At 39.1% G+C, this 26,248-nt stretch overlaps 1 protein-coding gene across 1 annotated transcript; it reads left to right on the top strand.

The window, feature by feature from the left end:
• Positions 1-494: 494 nt before the first annotated feature.
• LOC127100585 (B-box zinc finger protein 24) lies at positions 495-2,442 on the top strand. The gene is made up of 3 exons (XM_051037816.1): positions 495-906; positions 1,167-1,466; positions 1,810-2,442. Exons 1-3 carry the CDS (start codon positions 724-726, stop codon positions 2,044-2,046), a joined length of 720 nt encoding a protein of 239 aa, XP_050893773.1. The 5' UTR covers positions 495-723; the 3' UTR covers positions 2,047-2,442.
• Positions 2,443-26,248: the final 23,806 nt, after the last annotated feature.

Raw genomic sequence — 26,248 nt, 5'->3', positions numbered from 1 at the left:
ATGATTTAAATCAAACTTGTAATACCTAATTGAAATTTAGATATTTATAAAAAAAAAATCATCACCCTCTCTTTCTAGATTATGGTTGTGATGATACATACCGTCTCCATATACTAATTCATTAACTATAATGTTTGACCTATTCACATGTTTCTATATATAGTATATAAAATGTGCCTTCTCATCTATAGTGGAATTCAATTCCATGTGATTGTAGGATCTAAATAAAATCTTTACCGACTAGACCAATATCTAATCTATGTGGGAGCATAGTAACCGATATCTAATGTGAAAATGAAAAAAAAAAATGGTGGTTGGCCCTCATTCATGACGGCAAAGGAACCTAGAAGTAAACCTTCCAATAAAGCATGACCTTGAGATTGGTACATGTCCCAATTTTGATACTTGTTCCCACTTGACAAAGCACATGATTCTTCAATGTCAAGGACCACACACATAAAATATCAACAAACAACTTGGTTTCTCCTCAGCCACACAAGTACCAAAACCTACCCCACTTTATAGCTGTTTTTCACACGTAAATTCAAATCCTTATCTTCATTTTCCTTTTCCACGGTCCAAAACACATTCATTCACATCACTACTCACGTTTTCACCCACCTATCAACGTTTTTCCCATTCTTTGGCTTGCAGAAAGTTAATAATAATCTTGAATTAGTAGAGTTATTGGTGGATCTTTGAAGGTGTGAGGAATTAGAGAAGATGAAAATTCAGTGTGATGTTTGTGAGAAAGCTCCTGCTACGGTGATTTGTTGTGCTGATGAAGCTGCTTTGTGTGCTAAATGTGATGTTGAAGTTCATGCTGCTAACAAACTTGCTAGCAAGCATCAAAGGCTTCTCCTTCAATCTCTTTCTAATAAGCTTCCCAAATGTGATATCTGTCAAGTATGATTTTGTTTTTTTTCGATCATTTAGTTTTGATTTTGATAAAGTTATGAAATTTGTAGAATTTCATATTAGGGTTTAAAGAGGGGAAAATGTGATATTTCAATTAGGGTTTATCTGATCATGTGGGTTTATGGAGATATTTTACAAACTAACATGATTAAATAATGATATTGTGAATGATTTGATTGGATACATGTGTATGAAATATTTGATGAACATGGATGATTTTTCTAACTTTTTGCTTGATGTAACTATAGGATAAGCCAGCTTTCATATTTTGTGTTGAAGATAGAGCACTGTTCTGTAAGGACTGTGATGAACCAATTCATGTAGCTGGTAGTCTTTCTGCAAACCACCAGCGCTTTCTCGCAACAGGTATACGTGTTGCTTTGGGTTCTAGTTGCACTCAAGGGAATGATAAAAGCCAAATTGAACCATCTAATCAAGATACAAAACAAGTTCCTTTTGAAGTTCCTGCACAGCAAGTGCCTAGTTTTGCTTCCTCTTGGGCTGTTGATGACTTGTTGGAATTTACAGACTTTGATTCTTCAGACAAAGTAAGGAAACTCCATTTCATTGTTGTAGGTTCAACTTGCAGTTATATGTGCTAGGAATTTGTTGTGCTTTTGCTGATAGAATCTAGAACAGTTACGGTTACTGTTACAATGTTCTGATGTTTACTTTACTGATTCTGCCATGTGATTCATGTTTATATGAAATTTTAAGGTCTTGAATCAATACTTAGAAGTTTGAACCATATTTGCATAGTATTTCGTTAAAAGGGCAACGGTAAGGAAATTTTTATCTTTGCCACTGTGATTTTCTAACAGTCGTATAATTTTATCCATCCTTCTTTACCTTAGTTTAATATTAAGAATTTTTTCATTTCTCTTTTTTCAGAAGCAATCCCTTGAATTCGGAGAGCTTGAGTGGCTATCAGACGCAGGTCTTTTCAACGAACAGTTTCCTCATGAAGGTTTAGCTGCGGCTGAAGTTCCTCAACTTTCAGTAACACATGCTAGCAATGTTGCATCATACAAAGCGCCTAAATCGTATATGTCTTACAAAAAGCCTAGGATTGAAGTCCACCATGAAGACGATGACGATGAGCATTTCACCGTGCCTGATCTCGGATAAAGAACATGACCATCTATATATGGATGAGTTTATATGCATACTTCTCTGAAGATACCAAGTACTAAAAAGTATGTTAACTAGCTGTGTGTAGTACCGCGTTTTAGGAGCTTTGAATCGATGAAGCGTAGAATTATACTTTAAGGGTATGAATTTTTGCATGGTGTTTGTGATCATTGTTTAAAGATGCTCACAACCTCCATGCAAAATATGCAAAATTAGATGGTTTATGTTGTGTGGTTTTTTGTCTTGAAGACCATTTTGGTATATTTGCTACAATGAGGGCATGCGGTATGGTATCCTTATTGTGATTTCTAAACTTGGAGAAAATAGTCGATTATCTTGACCTGTTCTTAAGGAACACATGGCAAAATTGCAATGAATACCATGGTTATCAAATTGAGATTCAAATCATGAATTTTGGATATTTTCTTAATCGTGAACCAAATCTTGTTATAAATGGTAAGACACATTGTCAATAAAAATATGTTTTAACAACATTATAAGTTGATTATTATATGTAAACCTCAAATAATTAAGTATACAAAATAAAAATGTGGTTGTCTACACGAGTTTGTTTAGATAGTGATTCATTCTAATAGCCACAAGTCACCATAATGTTGGATTTTGGCTCGGTTTTTCTATCTTGTGAGGTATTTTTGCTCCATTCAGCTTGTTGGGTTTAGGCTCTGAGCTTTTTAATCTTGTGAGGTATTTTCACTCCATTCAACTTTTGAAGAAGTAGCATGAAGCAACAACGTTCCAAATGACTCCGAGCATTAAAAATGTAAGGGGAATGCTCTTGCCATAGGGGTGCACTCCATACCTTAGTAAATTTGAAAATGTCGCTTTTTGTCCGTAGATGTTTCTCCGGCCACACCTAAAATCACATCAGTCCCCGTAATTCAGTCAACCATTCTATTTTGAACAAAATATGGTCTGAAGACATATCTTTGTATATTATTTGAGAAATGTATGGAGATGATATTCCTAACATCTCATGTACTAATTTTTGGTGTTTTTGTTCAATGAGATGATTTATTTAATAACTTAGGATGTTTCGGAGAAGCATATCAAGAAATGTCAAACGGGAAATTAGATAAAATATCACTTTTCATAATCTTCTTCATCATACCGGAAATAAACTTGACTCTCAAAACCCTCAATTTTCTTTTCCATTCTCAATTAACTTTTCAATACCAAAATATCATTCTTGTATTTTATCACATCGAATGGAGCAAAAGAAGCTGAAATTCAAGGTAAAATTTATTCATTTTATCTCTCATTCCTTGCATTAATGTGTTTCTTGAGTTGAAAATATGAACGTTGAGCCCAAATATGCATCTCCCGAGTCAGTTTCATTTGTTCCGGAGATGAATCTCAGGATTTGTCTGATAGAGTTTTTAAACTTTTTTTCTGATATTGTTGGTATTAGATATGGTGCACTCGGATATGTTTTCCAAAGTTATTATGGGGATGGATGTTAAATCCGGCGAAGTGAAGGATGATGTTAACCTGGATGTAGTGAATGATGATGTTTAACTAGATGAGTTAAATCAGGTGCACCATATTAGATATGGTGCACTCGGATATGTTTCCCAAAGTTATTATGAGGATGGATGTTAAATCCGGCGAAGTGGAGAATGATGTTAACCTGAATGTAGTGAATGATGATGTTTAACTAGATGAATTAAATCAGGTGCACCATATTAGATATGGTGCACTCGGATATGTTTCCCAAAGTTATTATGAGGATGGATGTTAAATCCGGCGAAGTGGAGAATGATGTTAACCTGAATGTAGTGAATGATGATGTTTAATCAGATGAATTAAATTAGGTGCTAGATCGGTTATTGTCAAGGTAGATGTTTGTGAGCAATTTACAAATAAACAAGAGTTTATTGTTCGTGAACATATACTACAATGGGTCCACATTGAAGAGATGTCGCTTTTTATGCACAAATACATTGATGTTAAAGGTGACTGCAACTGTGGTTTTTGAGCTATTTCATATTTCCTCGATAAAGGAGAGTAGGACCACCAATTGTTTCACCATCAGCTTATACAAGAGATGAGATGCATAAGGAATCATACACAAAGTTATACGGGACAAAAGAAAAATATGATGCAATTCTAAATGCTCTTGTTCCTTGTGTTAGTGGTTCGACACATTTTGAAAAATGGACGCGCTTCCCGAAAATAGAACATCTTATAGCAAGTTCTTATGATTGGGTGTGTATTTAATTAACACGATATGGTTTCTCGAAAATATTTTTTCAACTTGGGAGTAGGGCACCTCAAAATCCATTCAGTTGTTTCATTTATATTTGGTGGCTTTCAAAAACACAATGTTTTGTTCAAGTTTATATGAAACCAGGATGTCCTATATTAAAGACATCACCAGAGTGAACTACACATTTCATCCAAGATGTTGATACTTGGCCAAATCATTTTCTGGAAAGGATGGAAGAGTTCACTAAGTTGAGAGACATTGAAAGAGAATTAAATAAGGAACGGTCAAACAAGGAACCACTAATAGATTTAGGTAATGACACATGTTTTAATCTCCAATTAGTGTAAATAAGGGTCTCTCATTTCATGATCTTTACAAAAACCATAATGAGTACATGTTCCCATCTTGCATTTGTATATTTCAATGACACAAATTCACCACTTCAATTTTAGGTCTCGGAGGACATACTTCTCGTTGATCTAAAATCCAAAATGAATACTCTCCTGTGATATCCATAAAATCATAGAGTTGTCAAGCTCGAGTACCGTTCACTCTCAATTGACAACGAATGGAAGATATAGTTCATCATGCTCGATCTAAAAATGGATGAGAATTTAAAGGTTATGTGGAGTACATTTTACCATTACTCAACAAAGGGTCCGATGAAGTGGATGCGAGAATTGCAATATCGACCGAAGATATTCTAAGGATGTTGCAACGTTCTAAATCACCCGTTTATAATGAAATGTATTGTCAAATTTATGTTAATGTTAACGGTTATTTATGTAATGTTTATTTTCATATTAATTTATGTTGTTTTTTCATTATTCTGCAATTTCTTCTGGTTATTTTTTGTTTAACTTAACAAAGCATATTCTAGAGATGAATCTCAAAAAAACTAACTAAATATCAAACTAAGGGTTGTTATGGAGATGCATCTCCAGACTCACCCTAATGTGTATACGGAGATGCATCTCCAGACTAAATTTTAACAAAATAAGAGTGTCTCAGTAAATTCAGCTGACGTGTGTGTGAAAGTGGTGTGTACGGAGATGCATCTCTGGATCCTAAGGAAATTTGTGATTTTTCACCGTGGTGTGGGAGCACCATATAGGATGGGATGAGTATTTCCCAAATATAATAGGTGTGCTTGACCGACCAAAAGACCCAACTGGCCAAGGCTCAATCTAGCTCAAGCCCAAACTATTTGATCCAAAATATAAAAACAACTCACACACTATGAAAATATACACATTCTCTGATCTCCAATTTCACTTTACTCATCTTGAATTATGAAATGATTTGCACGTTGTAGTGATTGCCATGCAGGTCAACCTGGCGCCAAGATCAGAGCCACCGTTCAAGATCAACAGTTATCCACTTCTCATCATTTCAGGTTCCTTCACAGAGCTGGAACGTCTATTTTTGGTTCCCAAACAGAATAATAGGAAAAAATACGGAGAAATTATTTACTTAGTTCGACCATACATTTAGGGGAGAGAGTAACTTTTTGATTCAATATACTTCAAAATGTTATAATTGATTATAATGAATTACAAGAACAAACTCTATTTTCTACCTAAGTATTTTTAAATCTCTCCAACTCTCAATAAAAGAATCACATAAACCTAAGGTGTTTAAAGTGTTTCTAAAATTCCTTTGATAACCCTTAAAAGGTTGTGAGATCCCATAAAATCCTAAAAATTTCTACTTTTTGCTTCACACCAGGATCTCTACCTTATACATCACACGTTAATAACTAATAAGAGAGAATCATATTTATAATGTCAAAACCTTTACAGGCCTAGGATATGTTTCATTAAACAATGGATTTTTGAACAAACTCGAAAAATTGGCAATACCAAAATCTGATTTTTTTCTTTCTTTTCTCACTTGAGGTTTTAAGACATTATAGCAGTTCTCCACCTTGAATTTTAAACTGATGATGATGTTGATTTAACCACCCATCATCTTACTAATCTCTACAAAGCTTAAATTACTCTCCAACAAGTTTGATCAAGTCCAAGCAATGCTTGAACCTTGATCTTGGCAACAATTTGATGAACATATTCAGTGGATTTTATTTTGAGAACACTTTATGAACCTGAATATTTGTTGACTCTATGATACTCTTTATAAATTTTAAATGAATGCTAATGCATCTTGTCCTCTCATGATAAATATGATGATTGACTAAGTAAATGTCACTTTGACTATCACAATTTATCTTCACACGTTCTTGAATAATCCCTAACTTACAAAAAAAAGTCCCTAAGTGTCCAATCATGTCTTTCTACCATATGGATTCCCTGACCCTCTTCAAGAATGAAAATATATTTCTTCTGAATAATAGATAACACGACCACAAATTGTTAATTGGCCTTCCAATTTATAATTATCCCAAATAACGTAAACACAAAACCTAATATTAATTTTTTGGTTCTCACATTACCTGCACAGTCTGAATCTAAAAAACCCTCAAAAGATTCTTCCTCTTGAGTTGACTTTTTGTACTTAAAACCACCATGTAGAGAACCATTCAAATACATTAGTACCTGCTTCAAGGCTTCCCAATAAATTTGACCATAATTTGAAATAAACAAACTTAATATGTTGATTACATATGCTAAGTCTGGCCTACTACAAACCATAACATACATCTTGCTTCCAACTCCACTTGCATAGAGAGTACTCTCTAGTATCTTTTTTTATTCCTCAATTTAAGGGTATTGCTTAACCAAAAGCTCTGCGTGGTGACTCAAAGAAGTGTTTACGATTTTAGTATCTTACATTTTAAATCACTCCACCATTTTATTTAAGTAACTAGATTGAGATAAGAACAATTTACTCTTCTTGCGGTTTTTCATTATATCTACATTCTTCTTAATTTTGTCTACTTCTCTCATATGGCCTTTGGTTCCGAGTCTTGCAAACCCTTAAATCACATTCAAAGCATACCAAATAAGATCAACATAGTGTAGCACCTCAAATTTGCACCTATCATTGTACATACATTTTTCATATTAGGTCATAGCATATCATGGTCCACTGCATAGCATTGCATTGTCCCAGTTGCCTCAAGTGCAAGCAAGTCAAGAAATTAGGTCAAACTGATCAGGAGATCAGTCAACCAAGCAAGCAAGTGTGTTTTTCATTGAGCCAAGGCCCTAGGGTTGGTCCAACATGTTCACATGACTTGGAGGTCCATTTGAAGTGTTTAGGTCAAGGGTTGGATGTTCAGAAGTCATCAGTTCATGCACAATCAGTCAGAAACCCTAGAAAGTCAAAGTTGGTCAACTATGGTTGATTTTATGGTTTTGGTGGATGGATTTGGTTTGAGAGAGCTTATTCATGTCCCAATAGGCCTCATATATCATGGCAATCAACATCATTGAAGAATTTGAAGCCAATCAGAAAATTTCCCAAAATAGAAACTGGACCTGTAATTTTAACTGCCAAAAATGGAAACTTCTTGATCTTAAACCTATATCATGATAAAAGCTTCAAATGAATTTTTGCCCAACATGAAAGTTGAAGATCTTGTTCTCCCATTTCCAAAAAGTCTAAGAACTCTCAATTCCCATGTATGGTTGGCAAGATATGATCAATTCATTTTCACAAAATCTTGAACTTCAAAAGGCCATATCTCTCAAACCATTTGGCCAATTTTGGTGGGGTTTTTTCCTACAAACCACATTTCATCTCCTCTTTCCAAAAATATAAATTTCATGAGCCAAAACATTGCCAATCAAAATGGCACTTTTGGACCTAGCATGTTTGAATTTCAAGAGAGGTGCATTTTTGACTTTGTGAAATAAGCATTTTCCATTCAAGTGACCATTTGGAATTGGTTCATAACATGATTTCTGACTTGTGCAAAGCCCAATTCGAGCAGCATACCACTATCATACCACCTCCATATGCATTTTTGGTCAAAATGGCAAAATTAGCAATTTGGTTTCATTTTCATAAACAAGCTTAGCACTTCATTAAGGAAGGATAAACAGAAGTATTTAAAGTTATTTTCTGGCCATTCAACCCTAGCTAGCAGCTGCAAAAACCACAGAAACTCTCATTCTCTCTCAATTTGCATTTTGCACATTTTGTAAATTCTGTTAAAATTCCCAAAAGACTCGAGCCTCCCTTCATTGAATCATCACCTGACCATCACTTGGAAGAGATTTGGAGCATCAAAACCCTGTTGTAAGCAGCCCTGATTCGATTGTCATCTCCAAGCATCTCCCATGGCAGAATTGATTCAGAGCTGAATTGATGTGTTTCAAGCCAAAGTTCTTCACTCACTCTTCATTTGGGACCTTAAAGAGCAACTGTTTGAACATATCCAAGCCAGAAAACACTTAAATCTCCATCTGCTCTGCAACATTGGTACCCTTAGTTGCTTAAGTTCTTTGAACTTGCTTTGCTTTGCTATTTAGCAACTTGCTTGAGGTATAATTCCTTTTTCTTCATGTAGTCTGGAAGACCTGGCCTGTTACTTGGCCAGGCAACTGTCTGAAGTCCTCCTTAAGAGGCAATGTTTGTGTATGTTTAATTTGTCCTTGTACATATGAAAAGTCCTCCTAAGTGAAGAGGCAATTGGCAGAACCAAGGGATAAGCAACCTATCCCCTGCTATTCAGTGTGTCTTCTGCTTTGCTCACACCGCTGTGTTGATGCATTACAGATAAAAACCCAAGATCTTGTGCAATTGCACAGTTGAGTCAGTATCAAATGTGTAGAAGGGTTCCCACTTTCTGAACCCACACATTCTTGTCAAATGCTCTCCCTGGCCAAGGATAGAAGCAATGAGGCACACCCCTCATCTCCTTTCATCTGCTTCACCTTAGCCCCTCAATGGCAAGGTTAAGAGCAACACTCACCCCATTCCAGAGGTTTGTTTGTTGAGGTTGATATGACCCCTCGACTAAAACCTAGCCTTGTTTGAGCCCCTTGCTTGTGTATAGTGTGTGTTACCTGTGCTTGCATGTTTGTTCGACTTGCTTCCTGTGCAAGTTAGGTTTAGTTTAGAGTAATCCTTGTTTGCTTTCGCCCTCGTTGCGATCCTTTCTTTCGCCCTCGTTGCGATCCTTTCTTTCGCCCTCGTTGCGATCCTTTCTCTCGCCCTCGTTGTGATCCTTTCTCTCGCCCTCGTTGCGATCCTTTCTCTCGCCCTCGTTGCGATCGAGACTTTTCCTTTCTCTCGCCCTCGTTGCGATCGAGACTTTCCCTTTCTCTTGCCCTAGTTGCAATCGAGTCCTTTTCCCTCCGTAGCCGAACTACGGCAACTCTGATTCTCATGTCCAGATGAGATACGTAGGCACGAGATGCGATGTCTTGTCGAGTTTGACTAACCACTAACACTAATTCTTTTCTCTCGCCCTCGTTACGATCGAGACCTCCCCTTTCTCTTGCCCTAGTTGCAATCGAGACCCCCCTTGCTCCCTGTGCAAGTTAGGTTAGGTGTGGCTTGCTTCCTGTGCAAGTCATGTCTAGGATAGGTTGGCCCTTGTGCCATTTAGCTAGAAACCTTAACTTAGGGTTGACTTTGCATGACAACATCTAGGCTCGAGTCGTAGTCTCCCTAGTGTTGTGTCTCTCTCTGTTATCTGGTTAGGCTAGTCCTTTTTCCCTGCGTAGGGGAACTACGTCGCCCTGATCCTCATACCAGATGAGGTACGTAGGCAGGAGATGAGCTGATCTCTCCGGGCGCCCTTTTTTTCTTTTTTGTGTGTGTTGTTTGACAGTTGCTAGGCTCGAGTGCCTGACTCCTTAGCAATTTGTTGTCTGTTTGTTTGAGTGTGTGCTTGACAGTTATAGGCTCGAGTCCCCGACTCCCTATTAACTTGTTGTGTTGTTGTGTGCTTGGAAGCTGATGTAAGTCCATCGAGTGGCATTCGGGTTCCAGTGTGGGTTTGTTTGGTTCGGATGCTGACATAAGTCCAGTGATTGGCAGTCGGGCTCCACGTTTGCCTGTGTCTTGTTTGTTTGTGTGCGTGTCAGCCGAGCTACGAATGCTCTGATTCTTCTCTCGTCCGAGAAGATACGTATGCATGGGATGCGACATCCTAGCGAGCATGTGTCGTTTCCCCAGTCCGAACTACTTCGACTCTGATGTCTATGCCTGATAGACTAAGTAGGCCCAGGATACGATGTCCTGCCGAGTCAGTTTCAGTCTGTTTCTTTTGTCTTTTTCAGCCAGTGTGTGTGTGTTTGAGCAGTGTTTAGCAACCATTTTTCCTTCCTTTTGTGCGTGGATCCCGTCGAGTACGACGGATGCGTAGGGGTGCTAATACCTTCCCTTCGCATAACCGACTCCCGAACCCATTCTCTTTGGTCGCGAGACCATGTTCTTTCCTAGGTTTACTCTGAGCGTTTCCTTTCCCTCTTTTGGGATAAATAACGCACGGTGGCGGCTCTGTTGTTTCTTCTTTTCCCGCCGGTTTTTCGCGTAATGCGACAGCTGGCGACTCTGCTGGGGATATAGAGAAGTTGACCTATGCTGGTCCATCTTCCCTGAGCGAGTCTCTCCTAGCGCTCTCTAGGTTAGGGTTTTGGTTGCTTTGTGCTGTGTTTATTTATTGCATTCATTATTTGTTCATTTCATTTATTGTTTGCATTTATTGTGTGCATTAATGTTTGCATTCATATTCATTATTCATTCTGCCTGGCTGGTTGTCTGTTTTTCTTTGTGGGGTGGGAGTCAGTTGAGGTAAAAGGTCCAATACCCGAACTCGAGTGCCCTCTAGGATAGGAGAATGGCATAGTCTTGTTGACTGGTGTGGAGTATTCCTTAGCCAGTTGACTTGCGAGACCATTCACTTGGTGGAGGTCATGTTGAACTAATAATGTTACACAAGTTATTTGTGGTTAGGCATTATTCTTTCAATCATGTGCCGCAGAAGCCAAGGACCTTAGTTTACCAAACCCATCTTGGCCTTTTTTTTAGGACCGTAGTGCGGAGGTCGTTCAGATGTCAGTTCTGATACGATTGTTACGCGATACTACACTCATAAGAGTTTCTCTTGAGAATATTCTTGGAATACGAGTATTCGTTCCTCCGATAATATTCGAGAGATGGAACGATGATTATGGGAACCTCTGATAGAACATGTCTGGCAGGTTTAAATCCTAGTACACTCCCTTTGGGTGGTTCTTAACCGAGACTCCATGCTCGTGACTCTCAACAAACCCATGACTCGTGGTTGAGTCGTTCAAACATTGTTAATATCAATGGATCCCGGATCAGGGGTAAAACCTAAAATCCACCAAAGCGGCTGGTTGATATTAAGGATGTTTGAGCTGGTTCATGTACCGTTAATATCAATGGAACTTGGGTGTCGATAAGGTGAAAACCTAAATCCACCAAAATGGATGATTGATATTAGGGATACAATGAGCTTTCCCATGACCTTTGTTTGGCGTGCTTTGCTTGATCCTTGAGTGTGTTTGTTGCATTCATGCATTCATGCATTCATCTGCATCCATATCATCAGAAAAAAAGAAAATTTTCAAGGAACTCAAAGGAGTTTATCTGCAAAAAATTTCAAAACATGAAAAAACCGGGAAAATTTTTTCACCTGATATATCTGATGAGATATTCTCATATATGATCAAAAGGCTAAATATTTCAAAGTTTGTAAATAAAACCCTCGAGTTCCTTTGAAATAAAAACAAGCATATGCATAAACACTTCATGCATCATTTGCATCAGCGGGTGTTTTGTTCCGGTCTCCCGTCCTGTGGTCTGACCCTGCGATCTTCATTTATTTTGAAGACGCACTTTGCCGGTATTATACCAGAGCCGACTCTGCCAGATTGATGGATCATCCTGAGCAAGAGAATTGTGAACTCAGAGAGATATTTGCCAGACTTTGTACTGTTGATGGATTTATTCCTGGTTAGACGATCCTGGGCCGGCATTGACTTTTTTTCTGAGGTCTTCAATAAAGAGGGTTGTTCAGAAAACAGAAGCTGCTGATGCAAAAGATACTGACAGTTGTCATCCCCGATGGGATCTATCACAATTGGGTCACTGTGGGCTTTCCTACAGTTGTTCATAAGTCAGAGTAACAATCACTTTGTTTAAAAACCCTTCTCCCATGCCAAAAGGAGAAGTGATGACATTGTTGGCAATATTTTGTGCAATGATATTTTCATTCAAATAAATGCATGTTAAACATTTGTTTTTCCATTTGTTTTCCCTTTTCGCTTTTTGCATGAAATTGGTGATCACAAAAAACCTTTAAAAACAAGAATAAAAGCAATCTTTTCATCTGCATAACGATTGTCTTGTTTGATTTTCAAAGTGCTTTTCATATCAAAATCATTATGCAGGTTGTTTCTCAAACCCATTGAACATAATGATCGGACGTCATCTCCCAATTTTGAATTCCCTGTATTCGAAGCGGAAGAAGATGATGTTGAAGGGATTCCTGACGAGATTTCCCGACTTCTTGAGCGAGAAAAGAAGATCACACTCAGCTGCATCTCGAGAATCAGCAGAACAGCTAACTGGGGCATTATCAAAAAAAAAAGAAAAAAAAAAGAAAAAAAGAAAAAAGAAAGAGGAGGGTGCAAAATCAAAAGAAATCAAAAGAAAGCAAAATCAAAAGCAAAATCAAAAGAAAAAAAAACAAAAGAAAGATAGCACCCTCAAAGTCCCAAGTTGACTAATGCTGAATTCGACGGAAAGAACGAAAAGATCAACTGCCATGTGTCATGGTCAAGTTATATCAGCAGAGGGTGAAGAAAGCATTCGATAAGAAGATCAAGCCTCGTGTGTTCCGAGGGACCTTGTGCTCAAGAAAGTCTTGTCTTTCGTGCCCGAGTCCAGGGGCAAGTGGACTCCAAGCTATGAACGAGAGCCTCTTCAGGCAGTGTTTTGACGCTTACAACAATGGATGGAAGTTCACTCGTCCTGTGAACTCTGATGCAGTCAAGAAATACTTCGCCTAAACAAAAAAAAAGCAAAAGCTCGATAAGTCGAACACCCCAAAGGGCGACTTAGGCAAAAAGGAGCGTCTCGGTGGATTGAAAACCCGAAAGGGCGATCCAGGCAAAAGTTAGAGACATTGAAAAAAAGAATTTGCATCCCGCTAGATTGATCACCTCACACTGGGGCAATCTAGGCAAAAATTAGGGATTTGGCAAGTAACTGCATCTTGACAAGACTATGCTCTATATCTGTCATCCGTCAGGGATTCTCGATTCATCGTCGACTGAAGCTTTGAATACATCGAAAATTCAGAATGGTAGAGGAAAGGTCATTATGTTCAATGTAGCCTTCTCCAATATATATCACCGATTTCAAACTTGTACAGATCTATGGAGTCTCGCCCTTTGCAGACTACCATCCCATCACATTAATTTGAGCTTTTATCCAATTATTTGCACTCCTTTTTGTTTCAACTCAACAAATGTTTTGCATGCTTTAATTGATAAAGTATCATTGTTTTTCAAAATAAACAAAAAAAATTGTTCTTAAACAAAGTGAACATTCACAATGATGGAAGAATACTTAGGAGACCCACAGTGCTCTCCCGGGGGTGGTATGATTACCAGCAGGTAAGACAATTGTTCGTATCTCGAGCATGACTGTATCTTTGTCCTGCAGAACCTCGTATGGTCTCTCCTCAGTGAAGTTGCCCGATGCAGTGTCGTTTGAAGTTATTCATCTTCATGTTCCCGGCAGTACAGATTCTTCCTCCAAATCCCTGTTAGCTCTATTATGGGGCATCCCCAGTAGAGTGCTGTTTGAGCCCTATCGTGGGGCATCCCCAGCAAGTTTGCTGTTTCGGACATTATTGTGGGGCAGCTCCCCTAGCAGAGTGTTTACTGAAGACTTCAACTTTCGCCTCTCCAGCAGAGCAGTCTTCATCTCCCCCCAGCATGGGTGCTTTTCTTGGAAGATTCAGTATTTGGAGGATCGACATCCCCGTAATCCGGCATTCCCTCAGATAGATCCCCCAGTGGAGTTGTTCGCGTAAGGAGCTTTATCAATGCTTTTGTATTTCTCATCAGAGATCTGGTTGCTTCTCGGTATCTCAGATTTTCATCACGAGTTGTTGTGGCGCATACACCTGTATGTTGAACTCTGTTCTCCGGTTGTGACTGACGATCCCTCCGGAAGCCTCCGGTGGCCTTCCTCCCCTGCAGGATAAATGTTCCCTGATATCCCAGTCCCCAGTGGATTTTCTTTGCTCTCTGGTGGCTTTGGTTTTCTCTCCGGACGGTTGATTCCCGGACCTGCGTGTTGAGCATGTCTGTTTGTCAGCATTCATCATACATTCATCATGCATAATGCATACATGCATAATCATAGCATTCGGATACTCATGCTGCAGCTGTTGCCGTGTATCTGTTGATGGTTGTTTCCTGCTATTTGTTGATACAGATCTCTCCAGTAGATTTTCCTAACAGATGTGGGTGTGTCCGATCTCTCCATGTAGAGTCTACCCCTTAAGCAGAAAGTGTCTATCCTTTCTTGCCATTTCCCCCACTGAGATACATCCTCGTGGATGACGGTTGCTTCCGTTCCCTCCCTACACGGGATGGGTTTTCCCTATTGAGTTCGTTCCTCATTAGGATGAGTCTTGTTTCAGTTTGCCTTTTTGGATCAATCCTAAATTGGCTACCCGTTGACTGTCTCTTGTGCTTCCCTGGGGCATAAATGAATAGTCGCTCACTAACCGACACTCGTTCATTTCATCCTCAGCGGAATTTGTGGCCTCTACCTACAAACCGGTAGTTGTAAGTCCTATCTTTGTGGTTTTCTACCCACTAGCTGGTAGTTGTAAAATCCCACTTTCATCCCCTTGTTGGAGTTAACCGTTTGTGCTCATCCCGATGATGACTGGTTACTTTTCCATTGGCTTCTACCAACAAACCGGTAGTTGTAAGTCCTATCTTTGTGGTTTTCTACCCACTAGCTGGTAGTTGTAAAATCCCACTTTCATCCCCTTGTTGGAGTTAACCGTTTGTGCTCATCCCGATGATGACTGGTTACTTTTCCATTGGCTTCTACCAACAAACCGGTAGTTGTAAGTCCTATCTTTGTGGTTTTCTACCCACTAGCTGGTAGTTGTAAAATCCCACTTTCATCCCCTCGTTGGAGTTAACCGTTTGTGCTCATCCCGATGATGACTGGTTACTTTTCCATTGGCCTCTACCTACTAACCGGTAGCTGTAAGTCCTATCTTTGTGGTTTTCTACCCACTAGCTGGTAGTTATAAAATCCCACATTCTCCCCTTGGTGGAGTTAACCCTTTGTGCTCATCCCGATGATGACTAGTTACTTTTCCATTGGCCTCTACCTACTAACCGGTAGTTGTAAGTCCTATCTTTGTGGTTTTCTACCTACTAGCTGGTAGTTGTAAAATCCCACATTCCTCCCCTTGTTGGAGTTAACCCTTTGTGCTCATCCCGATGATGACTGGTTACTTTTCCGTGGTTTTCTGCCTACAAACCGGTAGATGTAATCCCCTCTTTGCAGTTATCAGTATCCGGTTTGCGGTATTGATATTCTTTCCCCTTTGGATACTTGCCTTGATCAAGCAGTATTGTCCCCATTGGGTCTTCCCCTTCTTTTTGGATATTTGCTCCGAGTTAGCAACGTTATCCTCCTTTGATTGGTCATCTTTTGCATACCTAGCCTGGTACCCTGATGCCTTTCTTTTCGGTCGATTATTCATTTAACAACCTACAACCCGGTTATGGATAATCTTCCATGCGAGGTTATTATCTACGTTTTGACGGCTATAGATAATATATCTCATGCACTCTTTGGTCAATTTTTCGATTGTTATCACCAGCAGAGTAAGATTCGTATTCCTTGTGGAATCGAATGCCCATCCTTTAACAAGTTTGCTTTCGCTCTCTTCAGGATGATGTCGGTCGATTATTCATTTAACAACCTACAACCCGGTTATGGATAAATCTTCCATGCGAGGTTATTATCTACGTTCTGACGGCTATAGATAATATATCTCATGCACTCTTTGGTCAATCTTCCGATTGTTATCACCAGCAGAGTAAGATTCGTATTCCTTGTGGAATCGAATGCCCATCCTTTAACAAGTTTGCCTTCGCTTTCTTCAGGATGTTTTCGGTCGATTATTCATTTAACAACCTACAACCCGGTTATGGATAATCTTCCATGCGAGTGTATTATCTACGTTTTGACGGCTATAGATAATATATCTCATGCACTCTTTGGTCAATCTTTCGATTGTTATCTCCAGCAGAGTAAGATTCGTATTCCTTGTGGAATCGAATGTCCATCCTTTAACAAGACTGCTTTTCTAGCCCTCTTCAGGATGTTGAGTGTTTTGGAACACAAACCAATTCACGCTTTGGTACTCAAGCCATTTTTTCCGGTTTTCAGACCGAAGAAGTTTCCGACGATCAGGTCGAGGTACTTATATTTTTCCGGTATTCAGACCGAAGAAGTTTCCGACGATCAGGTCGATGTACTTGTGTTTTTTCCGGTATTCAGACCGAAGTGGCGTTCAGGCCAATTTCCGATTTTCAAATCGAAGAATTTTCCTCCTCTCCGTTGGTGTCGATAAACGTGAGTCTCCCTTTCGTCCTATGACGTCTGGCTGAATTTTCCTCCTCTCCGTTGGTGTCGATAAACGTGAGTCTCCCTTTCGTCCTATGACGTCTGGCTGAATTTTCCTCCTCTCCGTTGGTGTCGATAAACGTGAGTCTCCCTTTCGTCCTATGACGTCTGGCTGAATTTTCCTCCTCTCCGTTGGTGTCGATAAACGTGAGTCTCCCTTTCGTCCTATGACGTCTGGCTGAGTTTTCCTCCTCTCCGTTGGTGTCGATAAACGTGAGTCTCCCTTTCGTCCTATGACGTCTGGCTGAGTTTTCCTCCTCTCCGTTGGTGTCGATAAACGTGAGTCTCCCCAGTCATCGGTAAATGTCTGGTCATTTTTTTGGTGTCGGTAAACGCCATTGCTTCGGTGTCGGTAAACATCGAGTCTTTCCTTCAGTCATCGGTAAATGTATGGTAATCCCCCAACAAAAATCCCCAGTAGAGTCATCGGTAAATGTCCTACCTGGTTTTCAGTGGCAAATATTTGTTTGTCTCTTCCCAATAAATTCCTCATTCCCAGTCATCGGTAAATGTCTGGTCATTCTTTTTGATGTCGGTAAACATCATCTTTCGATGTCGGTAAACATCGAGTCTCATCCCAGTCATCGGTAAATGTCTGGTCATTCTTTGTTCCCTTGTTAATAAAATCAAAATCCCCAGAAGTCGTCGGTAAACGGTTTGTCTGGTATCACCACAAAGATTTTGTTCCTCCCCAAGCGGAGATGCCATCGGTAAATGGCCCAGTTTTCTTCGATATCGGTAAATATCGAATTCCCAGTTGCAGCAGCCATCGGTAAATGGCCTTGATATCGGTAAATATCAGGTTTGCTTTGAAGCCACCATCGGTAAATGACCTTGCTTCCTCTCTACATCAATCTGTTTCCCAGCAGCCATCGGTAAATGGTCTGGCTGAAGTTGATATCGGTAAATATCAAGTTTTAACCATCGGTAAATGGTTTTGTTTTTCATCAATCTGTTTCCCAGCAGCCATCGGTAAATGGTCTTGCTGAAGTTGATATCGGTAAATATCAAGGTCCCAGTTTTAACCATCGGTAAATGGTTCTGTTTTTCTCAAGTTGTTTTCCCAGCAGCCATCGGTAAATGGTCTTGCTGAAGTTGATATCGGTAAATATCAAGTCTCCAGTTTTCCAACCATCGGTAAATGGTTTTGCTTTTCTGAAGTTGTCATGAAGTTGTCATCGGTAAATAACGTGGTTCTTTTGTATTATATATCCAGTAGGTGCAAATTTCTACGGTTCTTTTGTATTCAATCCCTGTTTACCCTGAAAGTCTGACAGCCGTTGCTATCATCCGTTCAGGTTCCCAGCTGATTGAATAGGGGCAGCTGTAGCACCTCAAATTTGCACCTATCATTGTACATACATTTTTCATATTAGGTCATAGCATATCATGGTCCACTGCATAGCATTGCATTGTTCCAGTTGCCTCAAGTGCAAGCAAGTCAAGAAATTAGGTCAAACTGATCAGGAGATCAGTCAACCAAGCAAGCAAGTGTGTTTTTCATTGAGCCAAGGCCCTAGGGTTGGTCCAACATGTTCACATGACTTGGAGGTCCATTTGAAGTGTTTAGGTCAAGGGTTGGATGTTCAGAAGTCATCAGTTCATGCACAATCAGTCAGAAACCCTAGAAAGTCAAAGTTGGTCAACTGTGGTTGATTTTATGGTTTTGGTGGATGGATTTGGTTTGAGAGAGCTTATTCATGTCCCAATAGGCCTCATATATCATGGCAATCAACATCATTGAAGAATTTGAAGCCAATCAGAAAATTTCCCAAAATAGAAACTGGACCTGTAATTTTAACTGCCAAAAATGGAAACTTCTTGATCTTAAACCTACATCATGATACAAGCTTCAAATGAATTTTTGCCCAACATGAAAGTTGAAGATCTTGTTCTCCCATTTCCAAAAAGTCCAAGAACTCTCAATTTCCATGTATGGTTGGCAAGATATGATCAATTCATTTTCACAAAATCTTGAACTTCAAAAGGCCATATCTCTCAAACCATTTGGCCAATTTTGGTGGGGTTTTTTCCTAAAAACCACATTTCATCTCCTCTTTCCAAAAATATAAATTTCATGAGACAAAACATTGCCAATCAAAATGGCACTTTTGGACCTAGCATGTTTGAATTTCAAGAGAGGTGCATTTTTGACTTTGTGAAATAAGCATTTTCCATTCAAGTGACCATTTGGAATTGGTTCATAACATGATTTCTGACTTGTGCAAAGCCCAATTCGAGCAGCATACCACTATCATACCACCTCCATATGCATTTTTGGTCAAAATGGCAAAATTAGCAATTTGGTTTCATTTTCATAAACAAGCTTAGCACTTCATTAAGGAAGGATAAACAGAAGTATTTAAAGTTATTTTCTGGCCATTCAACCCTAGCTAGCAGCTGCAAAAACCACAGAAACTCTCATTCTCTCTCAATTTGCATTTTGCACATTTTGTAAATTCTGTTAAAATTCCCAAAAGACTCGAGCCTCCCTTCATTGAATCATCACCTGACCATCACTTGGAAGAGATTTGGAGCATCAAAACCCTGTTGTAAGCAGCCCTGATTCGATTGTCATCTCCAAGCATCTCCCATGGCAGAATTGATTCAGAGCTGAATTGATGTGTTTCAAGCCAAAGTTCTTCACTCACTCTTCATTTGGGACCTTAAAGAGCAACTGTTTGAACATATCCAAGCCAGAAAACACTTAAATCTCCATCTGCTCTGCAACATTGGTACCCTTAGTTGCTTAAGTTCTTTGAACTTGCTTTGCTTTGCTATTTAGCAACTTGCTTGAGGTATAATTCCTTTTTCTTCATGTAGTCTGGAAGACCTGGCCTGTTACTTGGCCAGGCAACTGTCTGAAGTCCTCCTTAAGAGGCAATGTTTGTGTATGTTTAATTTGTCCTTGTACATATGAAAAGTCCTCCTAAGTGAAGAGGCAATTGGCAGAACCAAGGGATAAGCAACCTATCCCCTGCTATTCAGTGTGTCTTCTGCTTTGCTCACACCGCTGTGTTGATGCATTACAGATAAAAACCCAAGATCTTGTGCAATTGCACAGTTGAGTCAGTATCAAATGTGTAGAAGGGTTCCCACTTTCTGAACCCACACATTCTTGTCAAATGCTCTCCCTGGCCAGGGATAGAAGCAATGAGGCACACCCCTTATCTCCTTTCATCTGCTTCACCTTAGCCCCTCAATGGCAAGGTTAAGAGCAACACTCACCCCATTCCAGAGGTTTGTTTGTTGAGGTTGATATGACCCCTCGACTAAAACCTAGCCTTGTTTGAGCCCCTTGCTTGTGTATAGTGTGTGCTACCTGTGCTTGCATGTTTGTTCGACTTGCTTCCTGTGCAAGTTAGGTTTAGTTTAGAGTAATCCTTGTTTGCTTTCGCCCTCGTTGCGATCCTTTCTTTCGCCCTCGTTGCGATCCTTTCTCTCGCCCTCGTTGCGATCCTTTCTCTCGCCCTCGTTGCGATCGAGACTTTTCCTTTCTCTCGCCCTCGTTGCGATCGAGACTTTCCCTTTCTCTTGCCCTAGTTGCAATCGAGTCCTTTTCCCTCCGTAGCCGAACTACGGCAACTCTGATTCTCATGTCCAGATGAGATACGTAGGCACGAGATACGATGTCTTGTCGAGTTTGACTAACCACTAACACTAATTCTTTTCTCTCGCCCTCGTTGCGATCGAGACCTCCCCTTTCTCTTGCCCTAGTTGCAATCGAGACCCCCCTTGCTCCCTGTGCAAGTTAGGTTAGGTGTGGCTTGCTTCCTGTGCAAGTCATGTCTAGGATAGGTTGGCCCTTGTGCCATTTAGCTAGAAACCTTAACTTAGGGTTGACTTTGCATGACAACATCTAGGCTCGAGTCGTAGTCTCCCTAGTGTTGTGTCTCCCTCTGTTATCTGGTTAGGCTAGTCCTTTTTCCCTGCGTAGGGGAACTACGTCGCCCTGATCCTCATACCAGATGAGGTACGTAGGCAGGAGATGAGCTGATCTCTCAGGGCGCCCTTTTTTCTTTTTTGTGTGTGTTGTTTGACAGTTGCTAGGCTCGAGTGCCTGACTCCTTAGCAATTTGTTGTCTGTTTGTTTGAGTGTGTGCTTGACAGTTATAGGCTCGAGTCCCCGACTCCCTATTAACTTGTTGTGTTGTTGTGTGCTTGGAAGCTGATGTAAGTCCATCGAGTGGCATTCGGGTTCCAGTGTGGGTTTGTTTGGTTCGGATGCTGACATAAGTCCAGTGATTGGCAGTCGGGCTCCACGTTTGCCTGTGTCTTGTTTGTTTGTGTGCGTGTCAGCCGAGCTACGAATGCTCTGATTCTTCTCTCGTCCGAGAAGATACGTATGCATGGGATGCGACATCCTAGCGAGCATGTGTCGTTTCCCCAGTCCGAACTACTTCGACTCTGATGTCTATGCCTGATAGACTAAGTAGGCCCAGGATACGATGTCCTGCCGAGTCAGTTTCAGTCTGTTTCTTTTGTCTTTTTCAGCCAGTGTGTGTGTGTTTGAGCAGTGTTTAGCAACCATTTTTCCTTCCTTTTGTGCGTGGATCCCGTCGAGTACGACGGATGCGTAGGGGTGCTAATACCTTCCCTTCGCATAACCGACTCCCGAACCCATTCTCTTTGGTCGCGAGACCATGTTCTTTCCTAGGTTTACTCTGAGCGTTTCCTTTCCCTCTTTTGGGATAAATAACGCACGGTGGCGGCTCTGTTATTTCTTCTTTTCCCGCCGGTTTTTCGCGTAATGCGACACATAGTCATACCATTGAGGTGGTACAATCTCTCTCCTAGCTCTATCAAGAGCCGACTCATAATTAGGAACTATACTATGTTTCCCTTCAATAGTACTAGAAACAAGAGTCTCAACTATCTCTTAGTCTCTAGTTTCACTAGTAGGAACCTCCATCTCAAACTGAGTATTTCCACTATATATTCTTATTCTTTAACCTACGGGTCTTTGAACTTCATCTCCATATATGTCTCATAAAAAATAACATCACTACTTATGATAAATTTTGGCCCTCCATGATCCATCTTCCATAAATTGTAACTCTCCACCCCTTCAGGATAACAATGAAGACACCTTTCACAGCCATATCATGAAGTTTGTCTTGTTTGATATGATAAAACACCAGAACATAAAAAATATTTAAATTTGAGTAGTTTACCAATTTTCCACTGCAAAATTCCATAGGTGTTTTAAACTTTGTTCTTGTGGATGGACAATTGTTAATCAATTAAGTTGTTGTAGCAACTAATTCACCTCATAAACTCTTTTTTAACCCATATCTCAGTAACATGCACCTCAATCTTTCCAAAATGGTTTTATTCACGTGTTATGTTAAGCCATTTTTTGAGGTGTGCCAGCAACGGTTCTATGCCTCTTGATACATTGTTTCCAACAAAAACTCATTAAACTTCTCTGAAACAAAATCTTGGCCATTATCAATTCTTAATACATTCATTTTATCTTTGATTTGATTTACTATAATAGTATACCATTCATTAAATATTTCAAAGTGTCACTTATACTTTTAGAATGTGACTCCTACTCTTCTAGAGAAATTTGTTGGAGAATTTCCAAAATATAGATTTGGAAAATTATATTTTATAATGGTTAAAATATAGTCAATGTACATATTTGACATTGAAAATATTCATTCAATATATTCCAATTCACAACCTTTGAGAAAAAAGGCAACTAGTCATATGTTATACCTCAACCTTTGGACCATTGTAATTTATGTTATACCTCTTGAGCGCTGAAAGTAGATAATGTTTCATATAATCATCAGTTGAAAGAGTTGCACCCCTTTAACAATTATTATGAGTTTCTCTATAAATAGAGACATTTTTAGGCATCAAGAGACGAAAATTACAAGTTTCAAGAGGCAAAAGTTATATATAAATCATTATTTTATTTTTCTAATGCACAAGAATAATTTAGGAAACTTTATTCTGCAAAATATCGTTGATCAATATTCTTGATGTGAATATGTGATTCATATTAAGGTTTCCAAAGAAAGTATCCTAAAGGGGATTCGCCATATTACTGATAACTTCTCGGCAAGTTTTTTCTTGATAAAAAATACTAAAAGGTTGACTTCCTTATTTTCAGTCAAGGAGAGTCTAAAATGAATGGTTAGAGTGTCTGTTATGTGTATTTATCTCATTTATGCCTTTTTTTATCCTTCATACATTCTTCTATTTATAGGTCTCCATCTCCTTCATTGCTTGACTTCCCATATTCTTCATTAATACATCTTTTAATAACGTTCGACGTCCTTATAATTTCCATGTAACGTCTGTCTCTTCACTAAGTATAACTCCCCTAACATAATGTATCATCCTGTAACTGTTTCTTATGACCCTTAAGATGGAATCTTATCCGTGTCATCGGATCCGACTTACACTAATTGGATTATTCCTAGTTTACAGAAGTTATCTTTGTCTTGTTTATTCTGATATCCTTATCAGTTTCCGATTAGTGGATGGCATATCGACAATCCAGTTTGTTAATCTCACCATACTCGGTTATCATGTCAACTCGAACTCAAATAACTCATAAACTCAAATAGGCTTCATCGATCTCATACCTCGATTGGTCAACTAATTTTCCGAGATGTACAACAACCCCCCGAGCATGAGATCTAAAAGGTTGAAATGTTCGGACAAAAGAAGCCCGGAAATTTATCTTTTAAGTTTTCCCCAATACACTTATGTTGTGACGTGTTTTTTAATCATGACAACATATCTTTATCAAATTCTTTCCTTCCTTAGTAATGATAACTTTTTATAGGGATTTGATCCCTCTCAATGATCTGAAGCATTTCACACTTTTTAAGTCCTTTTAAGAAGATTTCCGCCTAATTAAAGCCATCTCTTTGTCTTCTGACTCGTCATTCGCCAGAAGAAATCTTTATTATTTTCTAAGTAACCTTCATAGCTCTCGTTTGTTTCTCAATATCAAGTATATTTTCTTTTTTCTTCTGCATTCTTTTACTCAATGACTATTGTTAATGCATGTGACGAGAATACAAAAGAATTACAAACCTTAAGCGCCCATGAAATAAAAGATCTTTGGGATTTTTATGTGAGAGGATGTAAAGATCTTCACCTAATTTTGATCGTATTGTAAAGGAGGCTTACGATAATATTTATGCCTCCTTTAGCCATTCTAATTCTGACTCTTCTTCATCAGGTTCATCGGTGGAGGTGTTGATAGAGATTATGGAGTCATTTAATCAAGAAGTAATGAGTTACGATCACAACTCCATATACGAGGTGGAGATAGCTAAACTTTGGTCTTTCAAGAATGCATCTGCTACTGGGAATGAAGACGTTATTATTTTGGAGCCCTATATTCCAGGGGAATGTGTTTTCATAGCTCGTCCTATGGGAGTTAAAGATGAATATTTCCATTTCTATGTCGGGGTATTGGAAGATTTTAATATCCATCTTCCTTTTATAGATTTTGAATATGATCTATTAAAAACCCTGAATGTCACCCCTTCTACACTTCGTCCCAATAGTTGAGGGTTTATCAAGGCTTTCGAAATAGTTTGCGAGGCCATAGATATAGAGCCCATCATAGGCTTATTTTTCTCCTTTTTTGAAATCAAAGGTGTTGAAAATGGTGGATAGGTGACCATTAGTGGTCTTCCCGATAAGAGTTTTCTCCAAGCTTATACCACTAACTAGAAAGGTTTCAAAGAGCAATTTCTTCGAATTAGGTATGGACTGAGATGTCATCAAGTAATATATGCGCTATATGAGTTTTATCGTTTTCCCATCTATTAGACCGGGAATCCTCTTTTGGTTTCCGGTTTTGACTTTGACAAGTTAAACAACTAGGGGGTTAGATCCTTGGCCATATTAGATTATTTCGTATGATGGAGGTCCGAGATCTATTATCTCTACCTGAAGACCAAATTCTTTCTTTCTTGGGTAATGATCATTTATTTTCTTTGTGTACCACTCGGGGTTTCATCCTGTATTCCACAAACTTATTTTCTTATTTTATCTTCAAAAATAATGACTGACATATCAGTGAAGGAACATAAAAAACTGATGTTGGAAGTTGAGCGACAAGGAGAGTAACCGGGAAAAATGATGCTAAATCGGACTTTTCCAATCTAGAAACTCGATTACTAAAGAAAAGAAAGGGATCCTCAAACAAATAAATTCCCAATCTCTCGGAGCCTCGACCTTTGACTTTTTCGCCATCGAATAGTTTTCGTCTGAGTTCTCCAAAGAAGATGAAAACTTTGATGAGTGGCGAAATCTGTAGGGCCAATTGGGAAATTTCATCTTTGATGTGTGAGACTGGTGGAAGTGATCAAACTAGATCATCCAATGAATTCAAATTCTGGAGTAATAGTTTTGACAGATTGAAATTTCTTTACAATCATCTAAATTCCACGGAAGACGTGAACAAGGTAAATACCATAGGGCGATAGAAACTAACCCAAAACTTTAGTTCTTATCTGACGAGATGTGTTGTTTTAACTCGCGGGCTATTTGAAGCTGATGATGACTGCAAACAAAATGAGATAAAACTGAACCAAGAGATCAATCAGCTAAATGAGCAATAGAAAGCGCAAGCGGTTAGACTATCCGACCTAGAGAAATAATTATCGAATGAGAAGATCAGAAGGGAGAAATCGGAGGCTATGAATTAGGAGTTGAAGTCTACCGTTAAAAAATAGTCTGAGGAAATGAAATTACTTAAAGATTCAAATGTCAAATTATGAAGCTCTTTACAAAAAGTCCAAATTGACATTCTCGACGCAAGCGATGCTGCCTTTGATACGGCAAATGATCAAGCCTTATGTATCTATCCCGATATTGACTTGTTTGAGATAGACTTCTTCAAAGTTGTGATTAATGGTCATCTTGTGGATATGGAAGAAGTTGAGCCCTCTCCTACTGACGATCCAATCCAAGAAGACCGTGTTGCTGTCAGTAACCCTGGAGTTAGGGGTGAGGATAAAGATGAAGAATAATTTTTAGTCATCCATTTTGTAATGTTTCTAGGAATATTGTTTTTTCCTTTTCGTTTTGTATCTAGGTCCTACTACAGCCTACACCATGACACTTCATATTTTGTTCAATGTTTAATCATTTTCCTTTATATTTACAACTTTTTTCCTGAGATGGTTTTTACGGAAGCTCAAAGTGCCGAGTTTTATGAATGCATGACTTATTCCCAAAAAAATAGGAGCTAATTTATGTATTTCTATTTTTACAAAATTGTAGGAAGTTTTAAGGAATATGTATGCATGTCATGAATTACTTGTAAAATTTAGATTGATGATCCGCGACCTTGTCGAGCACGACCAAAGATTT

The sequence above is a fragment of the Lathyrus oleraceus genome, chromosome 7, assembly GCF_024323335.1.
Source record: "Lathyrus oleraceus cultivar Zhongwan6 chromosome 7, CAAS_Psat_ZW6_1.0, whole genome shotgun sequence".
NCBI classification, from domain to species: Eukaryota; Viridiplantae; Streptophyta; class Magnoliopsida; order Fabales; family Fabaceae; genus Lathyrus; species Lathyrus oleraceus.
This window is presented reverse-complemented; position numbering and strand designations above follow the sequence as displayed.

Bases quoted from the DNA above. Each gene is read 5' to 3' on its own strand.
- LOC127100585 (XM_051037816.1), top strand. From the start codon at position 724: ATGAAAATTCAGTGTGATGTTTGTGAGAAAGCTCCTGCTACGGTGATT. The intron at 907-1,166 runs GTATGATTTTGT...ATGTAACTATAG, and splicing joins CCAAATGTGATATCTGTCAA to GATAAGCCAGCTTTCATATT. The intron at 1,467-1,809 runs GTAAGGAAACTC...CTCTTTTTTCAG, and splicing joins ACTTTGATTCTTCAGACAAA to AAGCAATCCCTTGAATTCGG.